Here is a 24,900-nt window from a genome sequence, read left to right as displayed (position 1 = left end):
GGTCCCCAAACTTACCCAGCTTCGTCTGCAGCGGGCCGGAGGGCAGGGGAGCGCGTGCCCATGCGCATGTGCACACACTATTTCTGGCACACTTCCGGGTCAGAAAAGCATTGTGTGCATGCGCACGGGCCTCCTCTGACCCGGAAGTGTGCCGGAAATGATGCTTGCACACGCGTGCAAGCTATTTCCGGCGCTTTTCCGACCCGAAAGTGGGCAGCCGCGCCGGTAAGAGCAGGCGGCAGGGGTTGTCGCGGGCCGCATAAATGAGCCTTGTGGCTCATTTATCCAGCCCCCAGGCCGTAGTTTGGGGAAGCCTATTCTACGGTATAAACTGATCATAGAGCTTGTTCTATTTTTAGCAGGAGTGACTAATCTATGCCCTTCTCCCAGATGTTGTTGGACCAACTCCCATAATCCCTGATTTATTGGCCATGCTGGCTTGGGCTGATGGGAGTTGGAGTCCAACAATATCTGGTGGAACCACAAGCTAGCCACCCCAATTTGCATACAGTGGTACCTCGGGTTACAGACGCTTCAGGTTATAGACGCTTCAGGTTACAGACTCTGCTAACCCAGAAATAGTACCTCGGGTTAAGAACTTTGCTTCAGTATGAGAACAGAAATTGTGCGGTGGCAGCGTGAGGCCCCATGAGCTAAAGTGGTACCTCAGGTTAAAAATAGTTTCAGGTTAAGAACGGACCTCCAGAACGAATTAAGTTCCTAACCCAAGGTACCACTGTAATGTTTTTGCTCTTTTATGTACAGTATATAGTTTGCTACCGTCATTTTCAGATTACAGTATGTGACCTTTCGATTCGTTCCTTGGTTCAGATTTCTATTAAAGTGGTTTGTGGGAGTTTGAGCTGAGGCCTGACAATTAACCTGGAAAGTGTTCATGATGTTCTATGAGAACATTTCACAAGAGAAAGATGATAATACTAGATTAATGACTTTTGGGCCTTGCAATTCTTTTATGTTATCAGAATGGTGCAGCACAAGCCAACAATAGCACTGACTTAGTTTCAATGCTCCATTAACATGAAATCTCTGCTTAGGTGGGATTCCCCACTTGATGGGAGAAGGGAGCTTGGCTTCAGTAGACCCTGTAGGTCATGGATTGCTCAGCAAAATATCTCTTAATGTGGTGTACCGTAGTGGTTAAGAGCGGTAGACTCGTAATCTGGTGAACCAGGTTCGAGTCTCCGCTCCTCCACATGCAGCTGCTGGGTGACCTTGGGCTAGTCACATTTCTTTGAAGTCTCTGAGCCCCACTCACCTCACAGAATGTTTGTTGTGGGGGAGGAAGGGAAAGGAGAATGTTAGTGGCTTTGAGACTCCGGGTAGTGATAAACCAGGATATCAAATCCAAACTCCTCCTCCTCCTCCTCCTCCTCCTCCTCCTCCTCCTCCTCCTCCTCCTCCTCCTCCTCCTCCTCCTCTTCTCCCCCTTTTACATAGCAGCTCCACCAGTCACCTTGTTTTATTTTGACTGCTTGCCCGCTGTGGGTTGTAGTGGCCAGAAGCAGCAGCATTTCGGAGGTGAGAGAGAACCTTCCAAAAGGCTATGCAGGACGGAGATGGAACTCAACAGGCTAGCAGTGTAGTAGGAAGCCTGAGGCAAATTAGTTGTGGCAGCAGGAGCAAAGGTGCTATTTCAATATGTTACTTGGAGAAGAGGGGTAAAGAGAGGACAGTATGTGGATCTGTTTGGTGCAGCCTGGAAGGATAACAGGAAAGCTTCCCTGTGCATTGTGGGGACCAGTATGCAGTGTGGCTGTTTGCTGCATGGATTTTTATGCAAAACAGCTCTGGTGATGCACTTTTATGCTGATTTTTACAACTTCTGTATTTTACCACAGGTAAAAGCTTGTAAAAGCTTGTACCACTGGTAAAAGCTTGTAAAAGTTCTTGTCTGTTGTAAGAAGGTGTGTGGTGTATGTGATACGCTAGCGCTGTCGGAGTACTTTAGGATTTGAAAGAGCTTTTTGCAGTCTTCCAGTTAGTGAAACACAGAATCCACAAATTTGGGTTACTTTAATAGCCAGCCAGAAAGTGTTGTCACCCTAACCCTGTCATTCTCCCAGCTTGAGGAGGGACTGGATCTTTACTCTGATGTTGCACTGAGCTTTGCAGTTCAGCACAAGTCATGAAGGATTCTCTCTGAGCTCAGAGGGAAAGTGGGAGTTTGTCCCTGTTACGCTGCACTTCACAGGTTCTCATGCTGCAGTGACAATCCTGTGCTCTCCTCACTAACTCCTAGCTTAGAAGGGCAGGGCTTTTCATGCTCACCATGGGGTGGAGAGACACTTTCTCCATGGTAAGCAAATATGTGGACTCCAGAGTGAAGCCGTTTTTTTAGGTTTCTTTCTACAGCATCCAGGGGAAAGAAAAGGAGCTGTGATCAGTTGATTTACTAAGTGGGCATCTCTCTCCATGCCTTTTGAAAAGCTCATGAATAAATGCAACCTATCAAGCTGTCACACACACACACACACACACACACACACACATATACATACATAGCAAATAAGTCTTTTTCAGAAACAAGAAAGTTAATATTCCTCCTTGCAAAGCTTTGAAAATCCAAGCTACAGAATTTAGAAGAATTTTTCTCTCCGTCTTCCAACTATGAAATACCTGTGGCCTTCTGATAATGTTACATTCACTAGAGATTGCAGGGAGGGAAGGTATAGCTAGCTTCCTGTCGTATTTCTCGATAATAATACCTGGGATTTTCAAAATCTTTGTCAAATGGATCCTTGTAACAAAGGGTTGTATATAGTTTACAGGAAGTATTGGGCTTGCTGGTTGTGAAAATAGGAAAGAGTTTGATTGCTGTGACAGTTTCCCACCCCGAAAAGCCAATTATTCCCTATTTATACTCACTTTGCAGCGCGTTCTGTTTCTGGTGATCCCTTCTTGATTGGTTGTTTTAAGGCCGGCCTGATAAAACTTTGCTTCCTCTGGTTAGCCCCGCCAGAACTCCAGTTATTTCCAGACCCTGGGATCGCTGCAGGACTGCTGCTCCTCCTGGCAAAATGCCTGGTGCGCGCTGGAGCATCATTCCCTCCTCGCCCCCAGAATCCGGGTAACCGAAAAGTCCCTTCGTGGTCGCCATCTGTTTTAAGCAAAATCTGCTCTTATTCCCTTATGGGGTACACAAGAGCCTTATTGGGTTCTCCATCGGTCGGAGAATATATAACAGAGGCCAACCAGAGAAGTTTGAGAAGCAAAGCCTTTATTTGCTGTTGCAACAGGGTCCTTCCCCTCACGCAGGAGAACAAGGAAGGAACACAGAACAAAAGAGAACCTCCACTTTTATCAGTTTCCCCATCACCAAGAAACGCCCCCAATACATCATTCCTACATCACAGCTATGTAATCAATACCTCACAAAAAAAGGAGGGTTCAAGGTAGAAATCTGAGCACTTTTGACACCTCTCCTAGTCCTCCTATCACCCCTCCCAGGTGTGAATTCCTAAACACAAAGAGAAATTAACATTTTCATAAGAGTTGATCACTGTCTTTTGTTCAGAGGAGTCTTCCATTGTGAATGAGATACCATTGACAGGGAATTATGGCTCCCAAGTTGCTAGTCATGTGGAAATGTGTGCATATGCTGATCCTTAAGCCTTCCTTAAGGCAGGGTTGAGTCCAAGCGGGAGGGGTGCGGGTCTCTGGAGTGGAGCAGAGGTCTCTGGAGTGGAGCAGAGGCGAAGAAGGTGGTGTTGAGAGGGATTCTGGGTAACTGCAGCTGTCAGGTTCGGTCACCCCTCTCTGTTCATTAGTAATGGTGTCCTGCAACACCCCCCCCCAATATGATTTTATAACAGGTATGGAACATATTTGCTGTTTGTGTGTGTCAGGGGGACTCCCTACAGGGACCCTCCCCCAGTCATCCTGACCAGCACTTCGCCCAGTGACAGCGTGAGCAGCGAGTCAGGAGGAGGAAATGAGGAATGGAGCAGAGTAGAGAGGGGGCTCTCGGAGTGGAGAGGGGGCTCTCAGACGTATCAGAGCCTCGACACCGACCCAGCTGGCCAGAGGAGGAAGGACAGCGCAGGATGGTGTTGGAGCCTCTGCAACGCTGCAGCCAAGGGACAGGAGAAGGAACGCAGCCCCTTCCGGCGCCCAGTTCCAGACGCAGGGCAAGGGGGCAGCGTTTTGGGGTTCCCACACTCTTATGCTGGCGCAAAAGCAGACAAGCGCCATTACCGGGTTCTGAATCAGACTAGGCAGTCATGTTTTCTGATGTCTGCACTGTAAATAGTATGCACAATAAAGCTCTTAAAGACAGAGCAGACTGGAGCGTCTTTACTCGAGAGTAGCCGCAACAATCCCCTGACAGCGTGCTTATAAAGTAGAGCAAAAATCTATGCTATGAGGCAGGCGCCCTTGGCTAGCTTAGCCCACCAAGGCCCATAGCAAATGTACCCATCTGCTCCCCTCCCTGCATGAGCCTGCCCAAGGGCCACACCCCTCCCCAGCCATAAACCCTCATCAGTGTTTTTGCCTGGCTGGAATGTGTCCTTAAGGCTCTGATAATGACTTTTGGTTTCCTGGATAGAGAGGTGTGTGTGTAGAAACTAGTCTATGGTAAAAATTTACACTAATTACTGCACCCACTTTTGCCTCTAGCCACACCCACCACTGGCATGTGGCTCCCAGAAGGTTGCCCAGAGGGGAATGTGGCCCTTGAGCTGAAAAATATTTCTGACCTCACTCCAACATCCCAGAAAACCTCAACTGCCCATGACGCCCCATGGCACATGTCCTGCAAGCCCAGAATGTCTTGCCTGCACACTGTTAAATGTGTTCCAGTAGACATCGCTGCCAAATGAAGTGTGAACCAACTCTTGATTAGATTACCAGACAGGTCCTGCTGGTAAGATTTTGACTTAAAACAAACACTCCAAGGCACAGAGCTGTCAATAAAATGTGAATGTTTCATTTAGAACATGCACATAGCATTGATGGTCATCTGTTTATATCTCTGTGTCCATATGCAGGCAGTGGGAAAGGCTTCACGAATGAGATTTGCTTTACTTTTTGAATTTGGGTCCATTTCCATGGGAGCATCCCACTGCTGCCTGCCTTTGTTTGTCACTTGCAAAACAGCCTATATGGCAAAGCCTGGCTTTGGTTGTACAGTCTTGAGTAGCTCAAGCTAACATGTTGTAGCACTCACAACAGTTTGCTGCTAGGAAACCTGAGGTCCCAGAACCTGAAGAATCACTGAGAGAGTTGAGCAGTTCTTCCTGTATGTATATGGTCAGACAGTAATTTATGGGGAGTAATTAAGCACATTCAATAGACGTGTGTTTAACTGAATGCTCTAGGTTTTTTTTCCTCTTGCACTTTCACCGAACGAAAAATCCGTCTTTCAGCTCTGCTGAAACGCAGGGATTTGTTTTCTGTTGCTTTCCTGGCCTGCATCCAGCCAGTGTTGTTCAAATTCAGAGACGTCCCAGTAATGCTGTTATGTGTTTACAGCCGTCTCCATCGGGGAACTACCATGTGGTCACCATGCATGCTGGAGAGCATGTTTGCTATGCTATATGCTTGGATATCTGCCGCTCTTGTGCTCTGCTAGTCAGCTCACTCAGTGCTAAAAGGATATTGGATCCAGTGATCAGACTTGGATGGGCCTGTTGCATAGTTGCATTGATTCTCTGCAGAGCTCTGAGTGACTGGGAATTCACAAGGAAACCCGGGAGGTCCTTTCTGGAATTGACAGAAAGGATGCTCACCAAACAGTAAAACCCACTCACTCAATCAATCTGTGACTCTTCTCTCTCTCTCTCTCTCTCTCTCTCTCTCTCTCTCTCTCTCTCTCTCTCTCTCACACACACACACACACACACACACACACACACACTTCTTTTACTCTTTAAATGCAGAGGTTGTCTTTCTGCTTACAATAAGAGAGTTGTATGCAAGGCGTTTCTTTTTCCCTGTCCCCAGTTCTGTTTAACGTGGATGGGCAAAGCTGGCAAAGCAAATGATTCAGGCTTCTCATATTCTTGATACCTGCAGCAGAAATACCCCCACCCCCAGGAAAGAATCAAAAGGAATCATTTGCACTTCTTCAGTTTCCTTCTGCAAATCCAGGAAATATCCAAATGAATTTTGCACAAAATGTCTCTTGAGCCCTAAGCCTCTTGACAACCAAAGCTGTTAACCTGCAGGTTATTCAAAATTGTACAGATTTCTAAATTTTCTAGTCAAATTTTCAGTGTGAGAGTTGAATTCACATTTTAATGCAAAATTGGGCATCTCTATGTTAGTAAATAAATACAAATTATCTTCAGTGGCCAAATGTTAACTGTTAAACACTTAGTATCATTGCAAGTTAACTATCAAATGTCGCCAGATACTAAATACTAGAAAACCACTGTCAAATATGGAAATTAAATTTTATCCCTCATCATATATACATTTTTGTTGTTATTGTTGTTGTTGTTTAGTTATTTAGTCTTGTCCGACTCTTCGTGACCTCGTGGACTGGAGCACGCCAGGCACTCCTGTCTTTCACTGCCTCTCACAGTTTGGTCAGACTCATGTTGGTAGCTTCGAGAACACTGTCCAACCATCTCATCCTCTGTCGTCCCCTTCTCCTTGTGCCCTCCATCTTTCCCAACATCAGGGTCTTTTCCAGGAAGTCTTCTCTTCTCATGAGGTGGCCAAAGTATTGGAGCCTAAGCTTCAGGATCTGTCCTTCCAGTGAGCACTCAGGGCTGATTTCCTTCAGTATGGATAGGTTTGATCTTCTTGCAGTCCATGGGACTCTCAAGAGTCTCCTCCAGCACCATAATTCAAAAGCATCAATTCTTCGGCGATCAGACTTCTTTATGGTCCAGCTCTCACTTCCATACATCACTACTGGGAAAACCATAGCTTTAACTATTAAAAATATACATTTTTAATACTCCACAAATAGTGTTAGAAACTGAGATATGAAAGCTAGGAGCTAAATGGCACCTTAAACCTAGGTTATGGGCGCAACAACGGAATGTCTAGGTGTGCTTTTTTAATAACAAGAATCCAAAGCTGAAAATGAAGGAACTGCACCTAAAATATTATGTTCATTTTTCATATGGTCTAGTCCTTCCCCTGCTCACCCCCTAATATTCTTTATATTCTCCAGTCTTCAGAGATTAGCTGAAAGTGGGGAGGCAGTTGCAGATTAAAACTCTGCAGTTTTAATCTGAAATCTTAGGTGCAGTACTGCACCCAGAGCGCAGAAACTGCTTGCTCCAATGAAATTCTCTGTCGCAAAATGCCCCTAGAACAATGGGAGTTTCAAACACTGTTCACAAATATTTGAGCATTTAGAGAATATTTGCTGTTGTCAACATTTACAAAGAAGGATTGTGAGAAACAAGGGTGGTTTTTTTAAAAAATAAAAAGCTCTGTTCAAAACCATGCTTGTCAGTTGTGCTAAAACAAGAGTGCCTTGAGAGTAGTTCAGCTGGGAGATCAAAGCTTGACCAGCAGAATTAGCTGATAAATTCTTCCTATTTTATTCTATAACTCAAGTAAATTGAGAAAAGAATATATCTATGACTTCTTAATATGTGTCAGGGGTGTTAATGGAGTGTGATGGATTGTTTTCTTTGCTTGGTATGTGTCAGGGAGTTGTTGCGGCTGCTCCCGAGTAAAGACGCTCCAGTCCATTGTGTCTTTAAAGGTTTTATTGTGCATACTATTTACAGTGCAGAGATAGCAGAAAACATGACCTCCTAGTCACTCTCAGAACCCGGCAATGGCACCCGTCTGCTTCGGGGCTAGCATAATAACATGGGCACCCTGAAACCCCGCCCCCTAGCCCTGTGCTTGGGTGCGCGCCTCAATTCGGGTGCCAGAAGGAGCAGTGCCCCTTCTTCCCCTTGCTGGCTTTGGCAGTGCCTGGGCTCTGATGCCTCCCTGAGCCGTCCCTCCTCCACTTGTTGGTCAAAGTGGTGCAGGGGCTCTGATGCCTCACTGAGCCCTTCCTCCACTGTCCCCCAGAGCGTTGCCAGGGTTCTGGATGCCTCGCTGAGCCTTCCCTCCTCTATTCCGCTTCCCCCTGACCCGCTGCTAGCGCTGTCGCTGGGAGAAGTGCTGGTCTGGATGGTGGGGGGAGGCTCCCTGTAGGGAGTCCCCCTGACAGTATGCTAACATCCTAACATGCTAACATTGGTATCCAAAACACATTGCATTGGTTCTGTAGCGAAGACCAGCAATAGGCTTGGGACTAGACTTTCCATAGAGATGTTGGGTGCTAATGCACTTAACAAAATATGGGGATACAGTTAATGCTTGGATATAGTTTCAGCTCCAGAGAGTGGTGAGTTCTGGTATTTGCGGGGCGCTAAGATCACCAAAGGGTCAGCACTCTAGCAACACTGCCATTTTTATTTTTCGGAGAACACTAAAAAAAAATGTCAGAAGCAGGATTAGAAAATTCTCAGTTTGCAGTTCAAGGTTAAGGCCAAGTGCCCCAAGCGCTTCCAAAATCTTGGACCCAGCATTACATGGACTGGGAAGGAAATGTTTGCAGAGTTGCAGAACTGAGGGCTTGGTGTTGAAAGGAGCACTTCACTAGCATGTCACGTGTCGTTACATAATTGTAACACATTCTCTAACCTTTCCTTTCAGTTGACATGGATGATGAAGATGGCCGGTGCTTGCTAGATGTAATTTGGTAAGTATTTTCCCTTTGCCCTTGAAAAGCGTGTTCTCTCTTGTGGCAAAAGGGTTTCAGAAATGGAACATTCCATTACAGATATTTTTGTTCTCAAGCTTAGCAAATGCTATACCTTTCAACCACGCTTGGTTCAAAATCTTGGAGCCCCTCTATGTGACTGCTGCCTTGACAACTGTTACTGCCTATCTTTGGTGGAACACATGCCGCTTGGCCTGTTCTTGAACTTTAGAGAGGATGTGCAGCTAGAACCAGAAGGTTTCTCATTAAATCTGACAGTCAGAGCTACATGAGGCTTCTCCAGAAAGAGAAAGTTGCTGTTACAGAACAATTGACAAAATAAATGATGTTTTAGACCACGAATGGGGAGCTTCCACCCCATGAGCCAAATTAGGCTGATGAGGCCATTTTCCCCCAGCTGCATCAACTTATGGAATGGGAGCCACTCCCTCCTGAAAGCAGGCAGAAATCTTAGTAGCTGTGGCTTGAATGCAAGCTGACGCTAGAAAGGAAAGGTTTAAACTACATTTATTGAGCATGGTCCTGCCTTTTCCCCTTTAAAGTTCTCACCTATTGTTATATTGGAAGGTGGGCTGACCTGTTCATGGAGGGTGGGCCAGTTTTCTGGATCTTGCCCACCAATCAGATCTGGTTCCTCACCCCTGTTTTGGATAGTAGATAGGTTTATTACAGCCACAGACCAATGTAATTTTATAAATAACATAATAAGGAAATCCAAGATTCATGGGGGAGCCAAGAGAAAAATTAATCTAAAATCTGCTTGAGACCAGGAAAAAAAATGGCTACCACTTCAGTAACGTAAGAAGAATAATTACTTAAAAAGTAAGAATTTCAGTGGGTCTTCCACTGGGTCTTGCAAGTTTCAGACAGCCTTGTGCCAATAATATTTAGCACTAACATATTATAACCATTAAATTCTGTTTTATAAGCAACATGTAAATAAATTTTAGACATGGCTTGGTAATTAAGATCCTGAATAGAAAGGTAATACAAATGTGTTTGAGGACAGAAGTGGAACCCAAAACCAAGAAACCATTGGAATCCCCCACCCACACCCACCAACATATTGATAGGGATAGGTGTAGGCTCATTTGTCTGTTTTGGTACATAAATAACAGCATCGTCCTTTACATGTTTACTTGTAAGTAAATTTACTATGTCATTTCCCCCCCAGTGATCCTCAGGCATTGAATGATTTTTTACATGGATCTGAAAAGGTGAGGACTTGCTCTTCTGAATGTTTCTTTAAATGCTTATGTTGATGCATGACTAATTAACAAATCAAAAAGCCTACTTAAGTTACCTTTGGCTTGTATGTCTACAATGAAAGAAATGACACAGAGAACAGAGGTGGTGCCAGTCCTAGAAATGAAATACAGAGGACACTGTCCTGCCAGTTGTTTTCTCTGAGACCTTTGAGGAATGAAGAATAAGTTAGAAAAATACTTAGTAGTTACCTATGACAATTTACTTAATTTCTAATTCAAAGCAAAACAATTCCACCAGCACAACTGAGAACTTGTTTACAGTTCCTAGGAAGAAACCTAGCCACTGAAAGGAAGTTACCTAGGGCCTTGGTCTGTGAATGAAGTGGTGCCCCTTTGTTTTTCCATTTCGTGTCAGTCTGACTCCTTGAACACTGTCAAGCTTAAATTTACATTCACATACAGTAATTTAAATCTTTTAAATTACAGATTGACAGTGATGATCTCTTGGACAACACAGGAGATGCAGCCAGTGCCTTCTTTGAGGGTGCTGGGGTATGTATTTTTCACCTCATTTTTACAGCACAGTTTATATCACTTTTAGAAACATCATGTCCTTTCTTTTACACATTTATCATTTTCATAATGCTCAATGCATGATGAAGCTATACAAGTTGTAATGTTACATTTCCACCATGGTGAGCACACACAATAGCAAAAAAGGCAAACTGAACATACAGGTGCATAGGAAGACGTACAGGCTCTGTTAATGTCTTAGACACCTGATAGAATTGTTAAAATGCCACAGAAAGGCAATAAATGTGACATCCTGGTTGTGTTCCCTTTATTGTTAAACAGAAGTGTATATGGGTGTTTGTACAAGGAGGCAGAGTAAGAGCAAAACTGATAGGAGTGGAAACCTCATTTCTCTCATGTCATCAGAAAAAATTCTGCATGTTCTACATTTGATTCCGAGCCTGGCATTTATACATGTGTTATAATGAAACAGACAAAACAATTGAAAAGTATATTTTACTTTAGCCAGTTCTACAGAAAATGCAGAGGCTGAGGTATCAAAGAAAGAGGGATCAATGTAAGGAAAATTGTCCTAGAGACTCTTCATAGCCCTAATCAGTCTCCTGTGTGATATTCCTTATGTAACTTCAAGAGTGATTTGATTTCACCCACACAGTTATTGGCACTGGGCACAATGGATGGTAGCAGCACAGTGCTAGGATTTGTGTCATCAGCCCACATTTATTTTGAACCATTTGCTTGGAATGGTGGTTGTCTGTGGGTTTCACATTTGCTGTTCTCTTGCTGTCCTCTTCTGTCCTGATGCTTTGTTCTGCTCTGTGGGGAGGGCCTGATCACGGTGATCAGCTTAGTAAAGGTTGGAGGGTTGCAAAAGCTTGGGAAAGATTTCTTTCAGAATGAGGTCAAGAACTTCCATTTGTATGCCTTGGGAACCTGGATACTGAAGTGCCTTTGTCTTATACCAGATGTTTTGTTGCAAGGTCTGATATAAGACAGAAAATGAAGTGCCTTTGTCTTATACCAGATGTTTTGTTGCAAGGTCTGATATAAGACAGAAAATGCTTGCCACCCTTTGCCCAGCATAAGCAGCAGTCAATAGGGTGTGCACTGTAATAATGTATATTAAGGGCTGATCTAGGGAAATCTATGGTTGCATCTTCTAACCCCCCCCCCCCCACTTTTTGCTTAAAAGCCCCTTGGCAAGGAAGGCTAATTTGGATTAGTGTCACTGAGGAGGGTTTTTTGTTTTTTTAAATCTACTCCTGCACTATTTTCCAGCTTAAATCGCCTTCCTCAAAGTGGTCAAGCTTTAGGGTGGGTGTGGAGGGACAGGTACTTGCATGTGTGTACTTTTTCACTTCTGTGGCTAACAGCAATTGGGAGGGCAGTTTAAATTTGAGAAGTAGCATGGAGGAAGGGCTTAAACCACATCTAATTTGGCCCAAATAAAATTAAAACCCAGAAAATGGTGCTGTTCCATAGCACTTAGAAAAAAGGCATAAATTGTTGAGCACAGAAAAATATAAAAATTCTGTTTCATTTATATCATTGAAAGCTTACTTATTTCTCTGTGTGCTTAATCTTTACTCTTTTTTTAGCTGCACGTACAAGAAACCTCTGGCAATCATCTGAGCACTGAACAGAGCCAGCCCACAACAAGTGTTGACTTAGACTTCCTGGAAGATGACATCCTGGGGTCACCTTCAGGGGGAGGGGCCAACCTACAGAATTCGGACCAGCCCTGTGACATTCTCCAGCAGAGCCTGCAGGAGGCAAACATCACTGAGCAGACTCTGGAGGCAGAGGCAGAACTGGATCTGGGGTCTTTTCAGCTCCCTACGCTTCAGCCAGTTGTCCACACTGCCTCTGATGTCACACCACAGATTTTCTCTGGTGGAGCTGACCTTATTGGACTGCAGCAGCCTGCAGTCTTGACTCACCAAGCATTGGTGCAGCAGTCAGTTGGAGCCGATGTCGTCAACAAGGCAATCAGCGTGCAACCTTTTCTCCAGCAAGTTGGCTTGGGAAACGTCACCATACAGCCCATTTCCAACCTTCAAGGGTTGCCAAATGGGAGTCCCAGTGGAGCACTGGGCATTGGGCAGATTCAAGTGGTTGGCCAGCAAGTGATGGCAATTAACCAGTCTGCTCAGCAGATAATTGCTAAGCAAGTTCAATCTTCCCAAGTGGCCACCATGCCAGTTGGAAGTTACATCACTCAGACAGCAGCAGAACAGCAACAGGTCACCCTTACTTCGGCTGGGGTGTCTCCCCAGAATGCAGGCCTTGTCATCCAGAAGAACCTCCCAGCAGTAGCCACAACAACACTGAATGGAAGCTCCATGTTTGGGAGTGTATCTGCTACACAGGGCTCCCAGCCTCTGACTGTCACATCAAGCTTGAGCAGCCCGCTGGTACAGACCCAAAACGTGATCATTCACCGGACACCCACACCAATTCAGCCCAAACCCCCAGGAGTCCTCCAGCAGAAGTTGTATCAGATCACCCCTAAAACATTTTGCCCCAACAATGCTACCCTTACCATCCAGAACGAAGCTGCCCTCCAACAACAGAAGGCCCAGCAGAACCTAACATTTATGGCAGGCAAGGCTGGGCAAAATGTGGTGCTCTCTGGATTCCCCCCGGGTCTGCCTGCCAACATGTTCAAGCAGCCCCCGCCACAGCAGCAGGCCCTTAGCAAACCCATGAGTGTCCACTTGCTGAATCAAGGCAGCAGTATTGTTATCCCAGCGCAGCATGTCCCCCAGGCAATGCTACAGGGTCAAAACCAGTTCCTTCTCCCGGGACAGCTCACCGGTACTTCGGCAGTCCAGATTCCCCAACAGCTGTCAGCCTTGCAGGCTAATATGGGTGGCCAGATCTTAACCACGTCGCACCCTAGTGGGCAAACTCACATCATCACCAGCCAAGGGCCTGGCGGGCAGCTAATAACGAATCAAGCACTGCCTGCCCAAATCCTCACCAATCAAAACCTGACAAGCCAACTAAACCTGGGGCAGGTACTGACGTCGCAGAATGCACATGGCACTGCCCACATTCTCTCTGCTCCTATCCAGTTGCAACCGGGACAGGTTGGCCAGCCAACTCTCTTCCAGATGCCTGTCTCTCTAGCCGGTAGCCTGACAACTCAGAGTCAGCCCACCATCACAGCCTCCCTGGCCAGTGGTGCCATTAATCAGACTGGTCAGACTGTTATCCAAGGAGTCACCCTGCCTAACCAAGTGGCTATGTTGAATGCCACCGAGAACCTCAACCAAACTGTGACCATCCAAGCACCCCCTAGTGCCAGCAGCCAGAGCCCAGGTCTCATTCAGCCACAGCCGACCTCCAGCACCAACCTGCTGCCAAGCAGCGACCAAGCCAACATATTAACCGTCCAGTCCACTTCCCAGTCCTCAGCTCCTTCCCAGCTTCAGCTGAATGTACAGCAGCAAACTCCACCACCTCAGCAGCCAGCACAGCTACCCGTGACTTCGCAGCCCAGTCCCAGCTTGGTGGCATCTAGTCCTGAAAAAATTATCTTGGGCCAGGCAGCTGCTGGAACCATCATCTCCCAGGATTCTATGCAGATGTTCCTGCAGCAGGCAAGTGAAAGGTTTCCTAGAATTACAGCTAGCCCAGCTAGTTTGGTTAGTTTGTTCTCTCTGTCCGTGCATGTTCCAGCTTCTTAAGGAAATATTAACTGATAACGTCAAGGAAGTTGTGTGGCCATGACATGAAACCATCAAAGCTTTAAAAAACCAAAACCAGACAGGCTTCTTGACCTCATGATAGCTAAGCAGTCAAGAAGATGACCTCTTTAAGATGTCTGCTAAAAGCTGGGGGTGAGATAGAAGGTTGGGATGATCTTCCAGTCATTAAAGAGCGGAGTTTTCAATGTCCTGCACTGCTCTGTAGTCCTTAGCCCTTGCTCTCTTCCAATACTTCTCTCCTTGCACCCCCCCACCCAATCCCCCAATTCAGCAACCTCTGCAAAACAGAGTTTGTCTGAATAGGTGATGCAGCTTAAGTAGGTTTATGTCAGTTTCCTAATATTCACATATGATGAATTGTTATGATAAAATTCAAATTTCCAAGCTGTAGATCTGAGATGGAGTCATCACTGTGGTCATCTAGCCCCATTCCACCCCAAAGAATAACAATATGGGTGTTTGTTTGTTTGTTTGTTTGTTTGTTTGTTTTCACCTGAATCAAATCTCCACAGTTTGGCTGCTCACAGGAAGGCAGGAGAACAGTTTGTGTGTTTTTGCTGTTCATGTGGCACAGTTGTGATGTAGTAGTGAAGATAATTCTGTGATTAGAAATAGCATTCTGCAAATGGGCCCAAACCCCTGTTTGAATGTGACGTATAGGTTATATGGCTTCCATTGACTGTGAGCCTCATATATCACAAAAGAGCTTGCTTGCTTGCTTCTTTGCCCTAAAAGCAATTTTTTTGAAACTCAGCGTCAGGCATGACCTTCTGCATATTCTTTATTTTTGTGTCTTTCACATTACTATTTGCCGAGAGGGGAAGTGGGGGCTCTGAAACCAGAATTTAGGATGCAATTCTAAGGCCGTGTCTGCTTGGGGGAGCGGGGCTTAGAGCATGTGCAGACGCAGTAATCGGCATTGACAAAAAGTGGGTGGTAGAAGCAGGTAGTTGTTGTAAATGTGGTCCATGCTAAATCTCTTGGAAATTTCAGAAGGATCGGAGCCAGCAGCAGCAGCAACAGCAGCATCAGCAGCAATTTTATTCATCAGCCCTGAAAATGCAGCAGGAGAACAGTATGAACGAATCCACAGTACCTCCCCACCTGCCAATGCCTCTGCCCATCTACAGCATAGCCACCACCGCCCTCAGCACCACAAGCAGTGTCCCAGCCTCAGTGATAGTCAGCAGCAGTGTAGGCGCATCCCTGCAGCCGCCTGCCAGCCGAGAGCTGAGCCAGAACCACAACCTGCCGCCGGTGGAGTCCAAAGTACCTCACTTCTCAGCAGGCCCTCCCCAGCAGGCAATGGCTTGCCAGGTAGCCCCTTACCTGTTTCCAAATCCACAAAGTCGCCTTGCTTTGGCCTGTCCTCCTGCCTTGAGCCCTTCTGTCTAACATGTCTGGCCATTCTTCTTAGTCTTCCCTTCAGCTTCTTGCTTTCTCCTGCACATTCTCTGTGCAGAATGCACACACACACACACACACACACACAGAGAGAGAGAGAGAGAGAGAGAGAGAGAGAGAGAGAGAGAGAGAGAGAGAGGGAAATATTAGCATCTCATTTCGGTTCGCACTTGCATTCTCCCACACTTCAAAACAAAGGCAAGGCTTGGGTGTTGGTGGTGACACAATTTTAAAAATAGCAATGAAGTCTCCCCCTTGTGGAAGTTGGTGAACAATACAGGGGGGGTGAATATTTTCATTAGTGTAGTTACCTCCTGCCTAGCAACTACAGTAGGCTGACCGCTAGATGTAAGGTTACCGTGTGTGTGTGTGTGCATTTTTACTGTGCCTTTAGCAATACCCTGACATGCAGAAATGAGACCTATGAAAGAAAGTGACAGAAAAAGCTTTGCTTAGTTCATTTCTTCAGGCCAGACTTGGGGGCAGGGAGCACTACCTACCTGTTAGTGCACTAATTAATCTCTTTAATACTGGTGTACTTCCATGGAATAGTCAGTTTGATCCTGAACTCAGACATACAAATACTAGGGAGAGAGACACTGATGGCACACTGAGATGTAGACATAGCGCCCCCCTTTAGGTTACCACAGAAACACTAAAAAGAAAGAAAATGGTTATTCATTTAAAAATTAAACAACTGAAACATTATTTGGAACTTTTCCTAAGCACAATCATAAATTATAATCTCTATATTTTATATTTTCCAAAACTTGTTTTTGTCTCCTATAAATAGATACAGTATTGTGAACCGTGCAAATATTGCTATGGTGCCACCTGTATCTGCAGAGAATGGATCTAAGTTTTAAAACATGCACCTTCCTTGCCTCTGTGGTAAATATTTTGAAGGTTTATATACAGTTCTGGATTCCTCTCTTCTGACCAGTAAAGCTCAGTAAAACTGGCATGGAATCTAGCTTTCTTATAACAAAAAGCAATCACATCCTCTTTAATGCTCCACCCTTGCTCCTTTAAATAAAATAATAATTTGTTCTGCTTTGGAAAAAAGCAACAGATAGAGGGAAAACAATATGCATGTACTGATGGTGGATGGTTTAGTTCACAAAGAGCTTTACTTACCTCTTTCATTATGTCCAAATTAAGAACAAGAAAAAAGGAAAGATGGAAATGGCATATGGCCTTTCTGTAGCATAAAGAAAGACCATTGGTTCTTTGCCTGAAGGACTTTACAATCCAAGGGATGGGCACATCTGATATCCGGCAGATTATGTTTTTATTTTTTTAGCACATGGGTGAACACACGACAATCCAGAAATAGGCAAACACCTTTAGGATCAGCCAAAGTCTTTTCCCCTCTTACTGATTCTGTTTCCAGACTGTGGCCATCGCCTGTTTGTCTCTTTTCCCTGTTGCTGCTCTTGCTTGCTTCCCTTTCGATCCTAACTAACCCTGAGAGGTGGTGGTTCTGCTGCTGCTGCTGCCTTTTCTTGCTTTTCTTCCCGTCTTCTCCTCTGTCCCTCCAGAGCTGTGCACTGCACTCGTGGTATGTTGCCATCTCCTACCAGAATGTGTATATCTTTCCTTCCTATATATATTGTTCTTTAAGCAGAGAAGTATTACTTGCAAATTGAGTGTCATAAATTCCACTTGCGTGTTTGTAATGTTGAAAATACTGTAGTGCAAGCTGTACAGGAGTTAGCAGAGGACTTGCTACTCGGTAGGGATGCCCTAGGCAGGCTGGAGAAGTGGCGTTTAATACAACAGAGCCCAGGGAGATTTTGTTGCCCAAGAGAGGGTGACTGGGAAGATTGAAAGGGTGGGGTGTGTATTTGTCTAATGGGAATTAGAAGACATGAACACCCTTCTCCCTGTTCCCCAAAATATTGAAAGAAGCCAGCTTCTTCCTGCATTCTGTAGGATAAGATTTTCGAGAGAAGCTTTTTGTTTAGCCATTTGACGTTTTAAGAGACACTTTTTGGTAGACCAGGTACCTTCCTTGTATTTATTTCTTCGTTACCTTGGTCACTAGGGTTTAAAAGGCAAAATCTTTTACAGCCAAGCTTTGCAAACAAGCAGAGGCAGTGAAATAAATTTGGCAGGTACCCACCAGTATTCTCAGTGGGACAGAATGAGAATCTGACACCCTGGCCAGAAAGCTTCCCCTCCTGTTTCAGGGTCTCTCACAGTGTGAACTGATGATGAAGGGAAGGAGGGAATAAGCAGCCTCATTGACTCACGAAGCTTTGAACTTAATAATTCTTGGCTGCTTCTGCTGGATTGTGGTGCCTAGGCACCTCAGAGTATCTTCACAAGAGACTTCTAACCCAGTTTACTCTTTCCTTTCTTTCCCCCCCCACCCCAACTCCTTTTTTCAGTTGCCTTCAGGGCAGCAGAAACTTCCTGGAGCCTCCCCATCCCATTCACTACCTCATCCTTCAGTGGGGGAGAGCCCCCAGCTCCAGCCCACACACCTTTCACAGATGCAATCTCCACACCAGTCCCGCCCTCCATCTCAGCCTCAGCCACTGTCCCGGCCACCGTCCCGGCCTCACTCGAGGCCTCCTTCCCAACCCCAGACTTTGTCCAGGCCTCCTTCCGAGCCCCTGCCACGGTCCTGCACCCCCCAGACACAGATGCAGAATCTGTATGTGATTCAGAATCAGATTGCTTCTTCTCCTCATGGTTCCAACCAGCATCCTCTGCGGCCCCCCTCGCAGCCTCAGGTATCATTCCAAGCACCACAGGCCCAGCCAGAGGGGCAGCCTCAGCTGGCAACCCCTCCACATCTGCAGCTACAGGTTCAGCTTGCTCCTCAGCTCCAGCCACAGGCCGAATCCCAGGTGCAGGCCCGGCTACAACCCCAGATTCAGGCTGCACCTGAGGTGCAGCATACCCATTCCCCCCATTTCCAGCTTCAGTTCTCTGCCCAGGGCCCTATCAAGCCCCCCACCCCAACCCAGGCGCTTCATCTAACACCGGAGCAGCAGAGGAGTTTTCAGATGGTTCCGAATCAGTTCCAGGCTCTTTCTGCAATTCCAGCACCCATACCTCAGCAGAAGCAGTTAATGGATCGGTTTCAGCAGGTAAAGCAACCACATTCCTTGGAAATTGGTGGAAAAGGGAATCGGGTTAATTGTGAAGCCCTCTCACTGCAACAAAATGATCCATCTGTACAAAATAGGGTGGTATGGCCTCATCTTATTCATTACATTTATGGGCAATCTGCTGTACCAAGGAGACCCCAGGCACCAGGGCTGCCCCAAAGACTCTTTGCGCATGCCCCTGCCAAATACCCATTCCATTTCAAATATGGGCAGCCCCTCAGCCAATATTGTCTTGTTTTTCCATTCAGAATTTTTTTTCTTAACAACTGGATGCCTACCCACCAAAATGCTCTTTGAAAACGTTACAGGAACTCATCCTTGAGCATGGCCTACTTTGCCATGGGTACACAAGATGAACTAACTATTTAAATGCCACTACCAGATGTCAGAGCTCTAAGCCTATGCTCTTACTGCTTGTGGGTACTTCTAGCCACTAGGAGGCCAGGCAGTTCCCTGTGCTGATAAAAAGCCAGCTCTTGCCTTTGATTTCTCCACCAGTTAAAAACAGACATCAGTGTCTCTTAAGTGCGGGATCCTTATATTGAGCACCTTAAGCAAGGATGATGGAAAGGAACTTACAGTTGAAAAGAGCTTTTTCCTTTTTTGTATTGGTGAAAGTACTTCCATTATTTGCAGATAAGGATGGAATTTGTTTTAGAAATCAAACAGGAGAATGCGTTCAGTGTTTATCTAAATAGTAGGAAAGTTTTGCATCCTCTTGACCTATGCCATCTTACCCATACTCCCAGATGTGTGGTTCTGCACTGATTTGATTGTTTGGGAAACACATACCATAATTTGGCATGCTCACAGCATTGCCAGTGGCTTTCGTGGGTTATTCTCTGGCTTTTTATTCCATGCAGATGCCCCAGGGGATTATTCTACAAACGAAGCAGCCAACTTCCACTAGCCAAGCATCACCCGTGTTGAGCCAGTTCAGCAGCCAGCCCTCCTCAGTCTTGGTTAGCAGCCAAGGACAGCAGGTCACAGTATCAACAAGCCAGGCACCACCAGTTCACAGCCATGCTCCTGTGCCTGCCACCGTTCAACCTTCCAATGCAGTTTTGAGCAAGGCGGCTCCAGTGCTTGAAAAGGGGCAGGTCCAGAGAGGAGGAGGGCAGCCTGCGCAACCTACATCACTCCTCCAGCAACAAACACCTGTGTTGGTCAAATCAGCATCAATATGTACGTTGATAAAACACTGTTTTTTGTATGCTTGTGGGGCTGAATTTGGGGGAAAGGAAGACTGCATTGTTTTATCAATCTTTCCGAGTGTTGCTGCTTGTCTTTTGCTTCATATATTTGTGTATATCTGCCTGTTGGTAAATAGTTTCTTTCCCCTGTGCCGTTCACTCTTCCAGCCATGTGCGTGCATGCACCTGTCTGTATGTGCAGTCCAGTGTAGAAAGCAAAGGAAATACGTGCAAGCTTTGCAGAAGATAATGGTTTTTTGAGACAACAGACTAGTGTAAGAAACTGCGGAGTAAAAGTTGCAGTGTTCAGCTTCATGCAAAATGGTGTGCTTTTTCATCCCCGGTTGTTAGGACTGGCCTTGCTACAAGGCAAGTAGAGGTGACCACTGCAGCCCACCTTCCTGTCCCTTGTGGTTGCTGAGAGTTCTTCCTAGGTTCTGAGAAGAGGGTTTATGCCGCAACGAAACAGGAAATGACTTGTTGATGGCAGGTGACACTGTCAATAATGATTCCCAACGCCAATAATAGGCAATCTATATAAATAAATGAATAATGTATGTGTGCACCCTACAAAAAAGATTTAAGCCACCCCAAATCAGATATCCCTACCTCCAGGAAAGTGTCCTCTATGACATGGCATAGAATGGAGCGCAGATCAATTCTTAGCTTTGAAATCAAGGATCTGTCAAACATTTGGAGTGGCTCAAAGCTTATTGTGGGGAGCACACAACCAGTTTCCTCCCACCTTGGCTATTGCAGGTGTCACCTCACCTGCAAATGTAGCAGGAGTTACATTTCGGAACTGTATATGTTGTCCTATGCTTTTTGCATATGCATTGTTTTTTTTTTAAACATACTTTTTATTAATTTTACAGAATACAAAAAAAACAAAAAAAAACGGTACATACATAAACACCTTTTCCACCTCCTTCCTACCCACCCACATGGGTCCTCCCCTGCCACAGAAGTATCCCATGTATGTGAACAGTCAGAGATGTTCCATTTTATGCTTGGATTTCTGTCCTCCTCCCCCTCCCCTGACCCCAAAGCCCCCCCCTGCCACCAGGGAGCTCCAGCAAACCAGGGCAGTACGCAGGAGGCCATCCATCCAACCATCTATTGTCATACCAAAAAAAAAAGAGAAAAATAGAAATAGGAAAAAAGAAAAAAAAGAAAGGGCAAAAAAAGAGAAAAAACAATACAAAACAGAAATTTTTTTCTTACATTCATGATTGTAAAACCATATTTTGTGGGCTTCCCCTCCCCCCCCCTTCCCCGGTTTTCATCCCTTTTTTATCATCTGCAACAGTTTCTTACTTTATAGAAATACACCTTTGTATCTTATACAACTTCAAATCACTGAAAAATCAAACTCCCATTTTATCTTCCCGTGCCTAATTTTTTCTCCCTCTATAAGCCTCCATATTTTCACATTTTCCAAAATCCATTCACTTTTAAAACTATAACTATTCTCAATTTAACCTTACATCCCCGATTACCGGCTCCACCCCCCCAATCCAGCAAATTCCATAATCAGCAGACCAGTTATAAACCTGTTAATCCATCCATGTAATCACAACATCACTTTCCCTTCACCCCACCCCCTGTTTACAGTCTTTTGCCATCCAGGCCACCATACAGGGCCCCTGAATTTCTTCTCTTCTCTGCATATTTTTTCCTTCTTCCCTGTGGGCGTTCTGGAGTTCCAATAATACCAATCGTGCCCCCCTCAAAAGCGGGGCACTCCATCCAACTTTTTGTAGAGTAAAGTCATCATTTTTTTCGTGGTGTGCTTCATTTTGTGTTAAATCATCACAGTCCTCATCTTCATCTTTTCCTTCCAAATCACAGTCATCATCATTGTCATTCTCACATTCATCTTTTTCAGTGTCAAAAGCTTCATCTCCTAAAAAATCATATTCTGCCATCACCATCTGAAATTTTTTCTGTAACTCTTGCCGTCGTGTCTCCTCTTGACATAGCTCTATTCTTGTTTCCCACATTAAGGTCAAAACAGACCGCTGGAACTCAGGGGAACACTTTTTTGTTGACATAATTCAATCCTGCCAAGGTCAAAACTTGTCACGTGGGGTGGAATATGATCACAGTTTATTTTCTCGACTCCATTTTAACAAGCTGGCTGCATTCTTCAAGTCTTATTAACAATAAAGTTCGAACTCACATTTCACAAACATTTAAACCAGAAAAGAAATTCCACAAAGTCCAGAAATACAAAATGAAATAAAAATTGACTCATAAATCCTGATCGACTCACTGGGTTGCCTGGGCTGCCGGCTCCCGAGGAAAAGAAAGATTTTTCTCAGTCTTTACCTCTTGCTGCAGGGCAGTCATAAACCACAGTCTCTCTCCCCTTCTCACCCTGCATCAAAGGGGAGATTCTCTTTGATGCCTTTGAGGGATCCTTTGAATTGCAAATCTTCTGTTTATGGCTTCGGGTTTCTATTTACTGTCTCTTTTGTTGCTGTGGGGGGGTGTGGCTTCCTCTTTTCTCCCCTCTCTCCCAGATCCAAATTGTTTTATAATCCAAATCGTGAGGTTACTTACAATCTTTTCCAATCGTTTTATTTTCGGAAGAATCCAGCGCTCTCCGCCTTCGGCTTGAAGCTTTTCCCTGCTAGAATAACGTTGCCGCTCAAAATGGCCCCCGCGACTTCTACCCTCCTCGCTCCGGAGCTCTTATTAGAGCTAACCGAAGAGTTGGGGAGTCCGGATTTGGGCTGTGCCGAGCAAATTGCCCCCGGGACGCCCTTCCCGAGGTTCTAAGGGGCGCAGCGTCGCTCTCGCTGCCCTCCCCACTCCTAGCAGGGACGGGCCGTCTCGGAGACGAGACGAGACCCCGCCGATCGGCGCTGGCGCTGAACCCGGAAGCCTTGCATATGCATTGTTATCTGCTCAGAGATCACCTTATAAAGGGCAAGATATAACTCTCATAAACCCTTTCTATTACCCAGAAACTGGAATAAACTACTACTGACACTTTATATTTTTTCCCTCTCCAAAATTAAAATTTCAATCAATTCCTCATGCAAGTTTGCTCCAACTTGGATGGGTTTTTAAGACACATATTTGAATTTTTGTGGGCTTTTAAGGTTTTGATGCCTTATCTCCAAAATCATGAGAGATAGAAACTTGTTTTCCCACACACACACACTTTTTAAAAGCAAAAATCCTCCCCTTCCACACATGAAAGTCCAGATTCCATGTGGAATTCTGTCTGCCTGCCATGACCAGGGGAAAGAAGGCTCCCATTGTTTTTCCCCAGATTGATTGAAAAACTAAACAAGATCTGACTTAGCAACATTATTCCCCCCATTCCCCATTGCTCTCAACTTTCCCTGCAGTATTCTTCCCCCTGTTCTTCCACATAAGATTCAAACATCTAGCCCTTTTTCTCTTATTGTGCTCATTAAAGATTCCTTGGCACTTTTCCTGAGAGCAGGAATGTTAGCCCTGCTGGCCTGGCCAACCTCCAATATGAATAATGGCCTTCTCCCAAGCCCTTGCAGTGGAAGGGCATAGACTCTTTGCTTTCTTCACTGAACTGGTGGAGCAATCACAGGGTTGGCTTTAGATGCAAGAGCTAGGATGGCCAGCTACAGAATGCCAGGGACTGCTGTAATCTCCAGACATCCTTCAGGATGGTCTGTATCCATTTTTTTAAATGCTGCCTTTTAGGGGTAAGCTTTACGCTTATGTACTTGGGAGTAGACTGGTCATAATCAAGGGGGAGGGGGAGAAAAGAACATTAGAAGTCAGGCAGACTCTTTCAGAAGCCAGCTTGGATGGAAAAAGAAGTTGAAAGTGCCAGCAAGGGGAGATAGCCTGTTCTTGCTGATATGCTCTGGTATCTTATCTTCTCCCTTCCGTTTCCTCCAGGCAGTGGTTAAATGAGAGGAGCCAGGCCTTAAGTCACCCTGGAAATCAAACCTTGTTTCTATGTTTGGCTTCTGGTTGTAATGGTAGGGAGAAGGTGGCTACCAAGTTCCGCCCATGACTGCAAACATTGTGTTTCTGAGGAGAGGGAGAAAAGCTTGCTCCCACAATCTTCATTCCATCCACTCCCTAGCTGCAGGTTTTTTAGGGACCAGTGATGCTCGAGCATCTGTAAAAAAACGAAATTGTACCACCGGGCACTATATAAGAAATCCAAAAGAGAGATGTAGGACTCAAACTAAGATTCCAGACACTATTTTTACAACTTGAAAATGTTCCATATATCATTTTGAAATCTGACCTGCTTGCATTTTCTTCCCCATTTCTCTAGCTACTGCTGCTGCAGCTCCTTCAGAGAATAAAACATTTTCTAGCATCACCACAACCATTTCTGGAGGGAAAGCAACCACCGGGCAAGCAAAACCTGCAGGTCCTCTTGCCATTCAGCAGCCAGTTCAGGTGGGATTGTTAAAGCAAGCTAATAATTCTTTGCAACAAAACATACCCATGCTAATAATTGCCTAGTGTTTATTTTTAGCACCAACAGTATGAGTCTTGCTTAAGCATTGTATTGATTATAGAATCACCACTGTCTCACATAGAAGGTTTATTAGCAGTAGATGACAATGAGCTATCACTCTTGGGGCCAGAACATCCATATGTACATCCATATATACATATTTATTTTTCAGTATGATATATAGTGAATTATTTATAGTTTTTGCCTAATTGACTAAGTAGTTAGTCATGATTATTGTTAGTAGTTAAACTTAAATAATTCCAACAGCGTAGTTTGAACTACTATCTACTTGCAATAGTATACATGTTGCTCTTTTGTGCTCTGCCATCTTTTTTTGTGATTTAGGAAAATAACCTAAAATATGTGTTTCCATACTCAGGGCTTTGCATCTTTAAATCTGCTTTAAATTTACATGGCTCTTTTAAAAATGCTGTAGTTATCCACATACCTAAGGGTTTGCAACTACAGCACTGAAGAATTCTGATACCTATCTCCACAAGCGTTGGCAATACTGTAACTGTTTGTGTTGCTACTAATTTCCTTTG

General features: G+C 45.0%; 1 protein-coding gene across 11 annotated transcripts in view; it reads left to right on the top strand.

The window, feature by feature from the left end:
- BICRA (BRD4 interacting chromatin remodeling complex associated protein) overlaps positions 1 to 24,900 on the top strand; it is a 102,315-nt gene that overhangs the window by 61,060 nt on the left and 16,355 nt on the right. For 8 of the 11 annotated variants that reach the window (XM_060275525.1, XM_060275529.1, XM_060275523.1 and 5 more), the window contains 8 exons: positions 8,641 to 8,686; positions 9,882 to 9,924; positions 10,402 to 10,467; positions 12,048 to 14,054; positions 15,156 to 15,479; positions 17,960 to 18,667; positions 19,552 to 19,873; positions 24,167 to 24,294. In XM_060275525.1, coding sequence (XP_060131508.1) covers positions 8,646 to 8,686; positions 9,882 to 9,924; positions 10,402 to 10,467; positions 12,048 to 14,054; positions 15,156 to 15,479; positions 17,960 to 18,667; positions 19,552 to 19,873; positions 24,167 to 24,294 — 3,639 coding nt within the window. In that variant the 5' untranslated portion in view covers positions 8,641 to 8,645. The remainder of the gene's footprint in view (positions 1 to 8,640; positions 8,687 to 9,881; positions 9,925 to 10,401; positions 10,468 to 12,047; positions 14,055 to 15,155; positions 15,480 to 17,959; positions 18,668 to 19,551; positions 19,874 to 24,166; positions 24,295 to 24,900) is intronic. The other 3 variants (XM_060275527.1, XM_060275521.1, XM_060275528.1) reach the window with 1 other exon arrangement.

This window comes from Zootoca vivipara, chromosome 6 (genome assembly GCF_963506605.1).
Source record: "Zootoca vivipara chromosome 6, rZooViv1.1, whole genome shotgun sequence".
Taxonomy (NCBI): Eukaryota; Metazoa; Chordata; class Lepidosauria; order Squamata; family Lacertidae; genus Zootoca; species Zootoca vivipara.
Note: the sequence above shows the minus strand (reverse complement) of the source record. Positions and strands in the feature narration are given on the sequence as shown.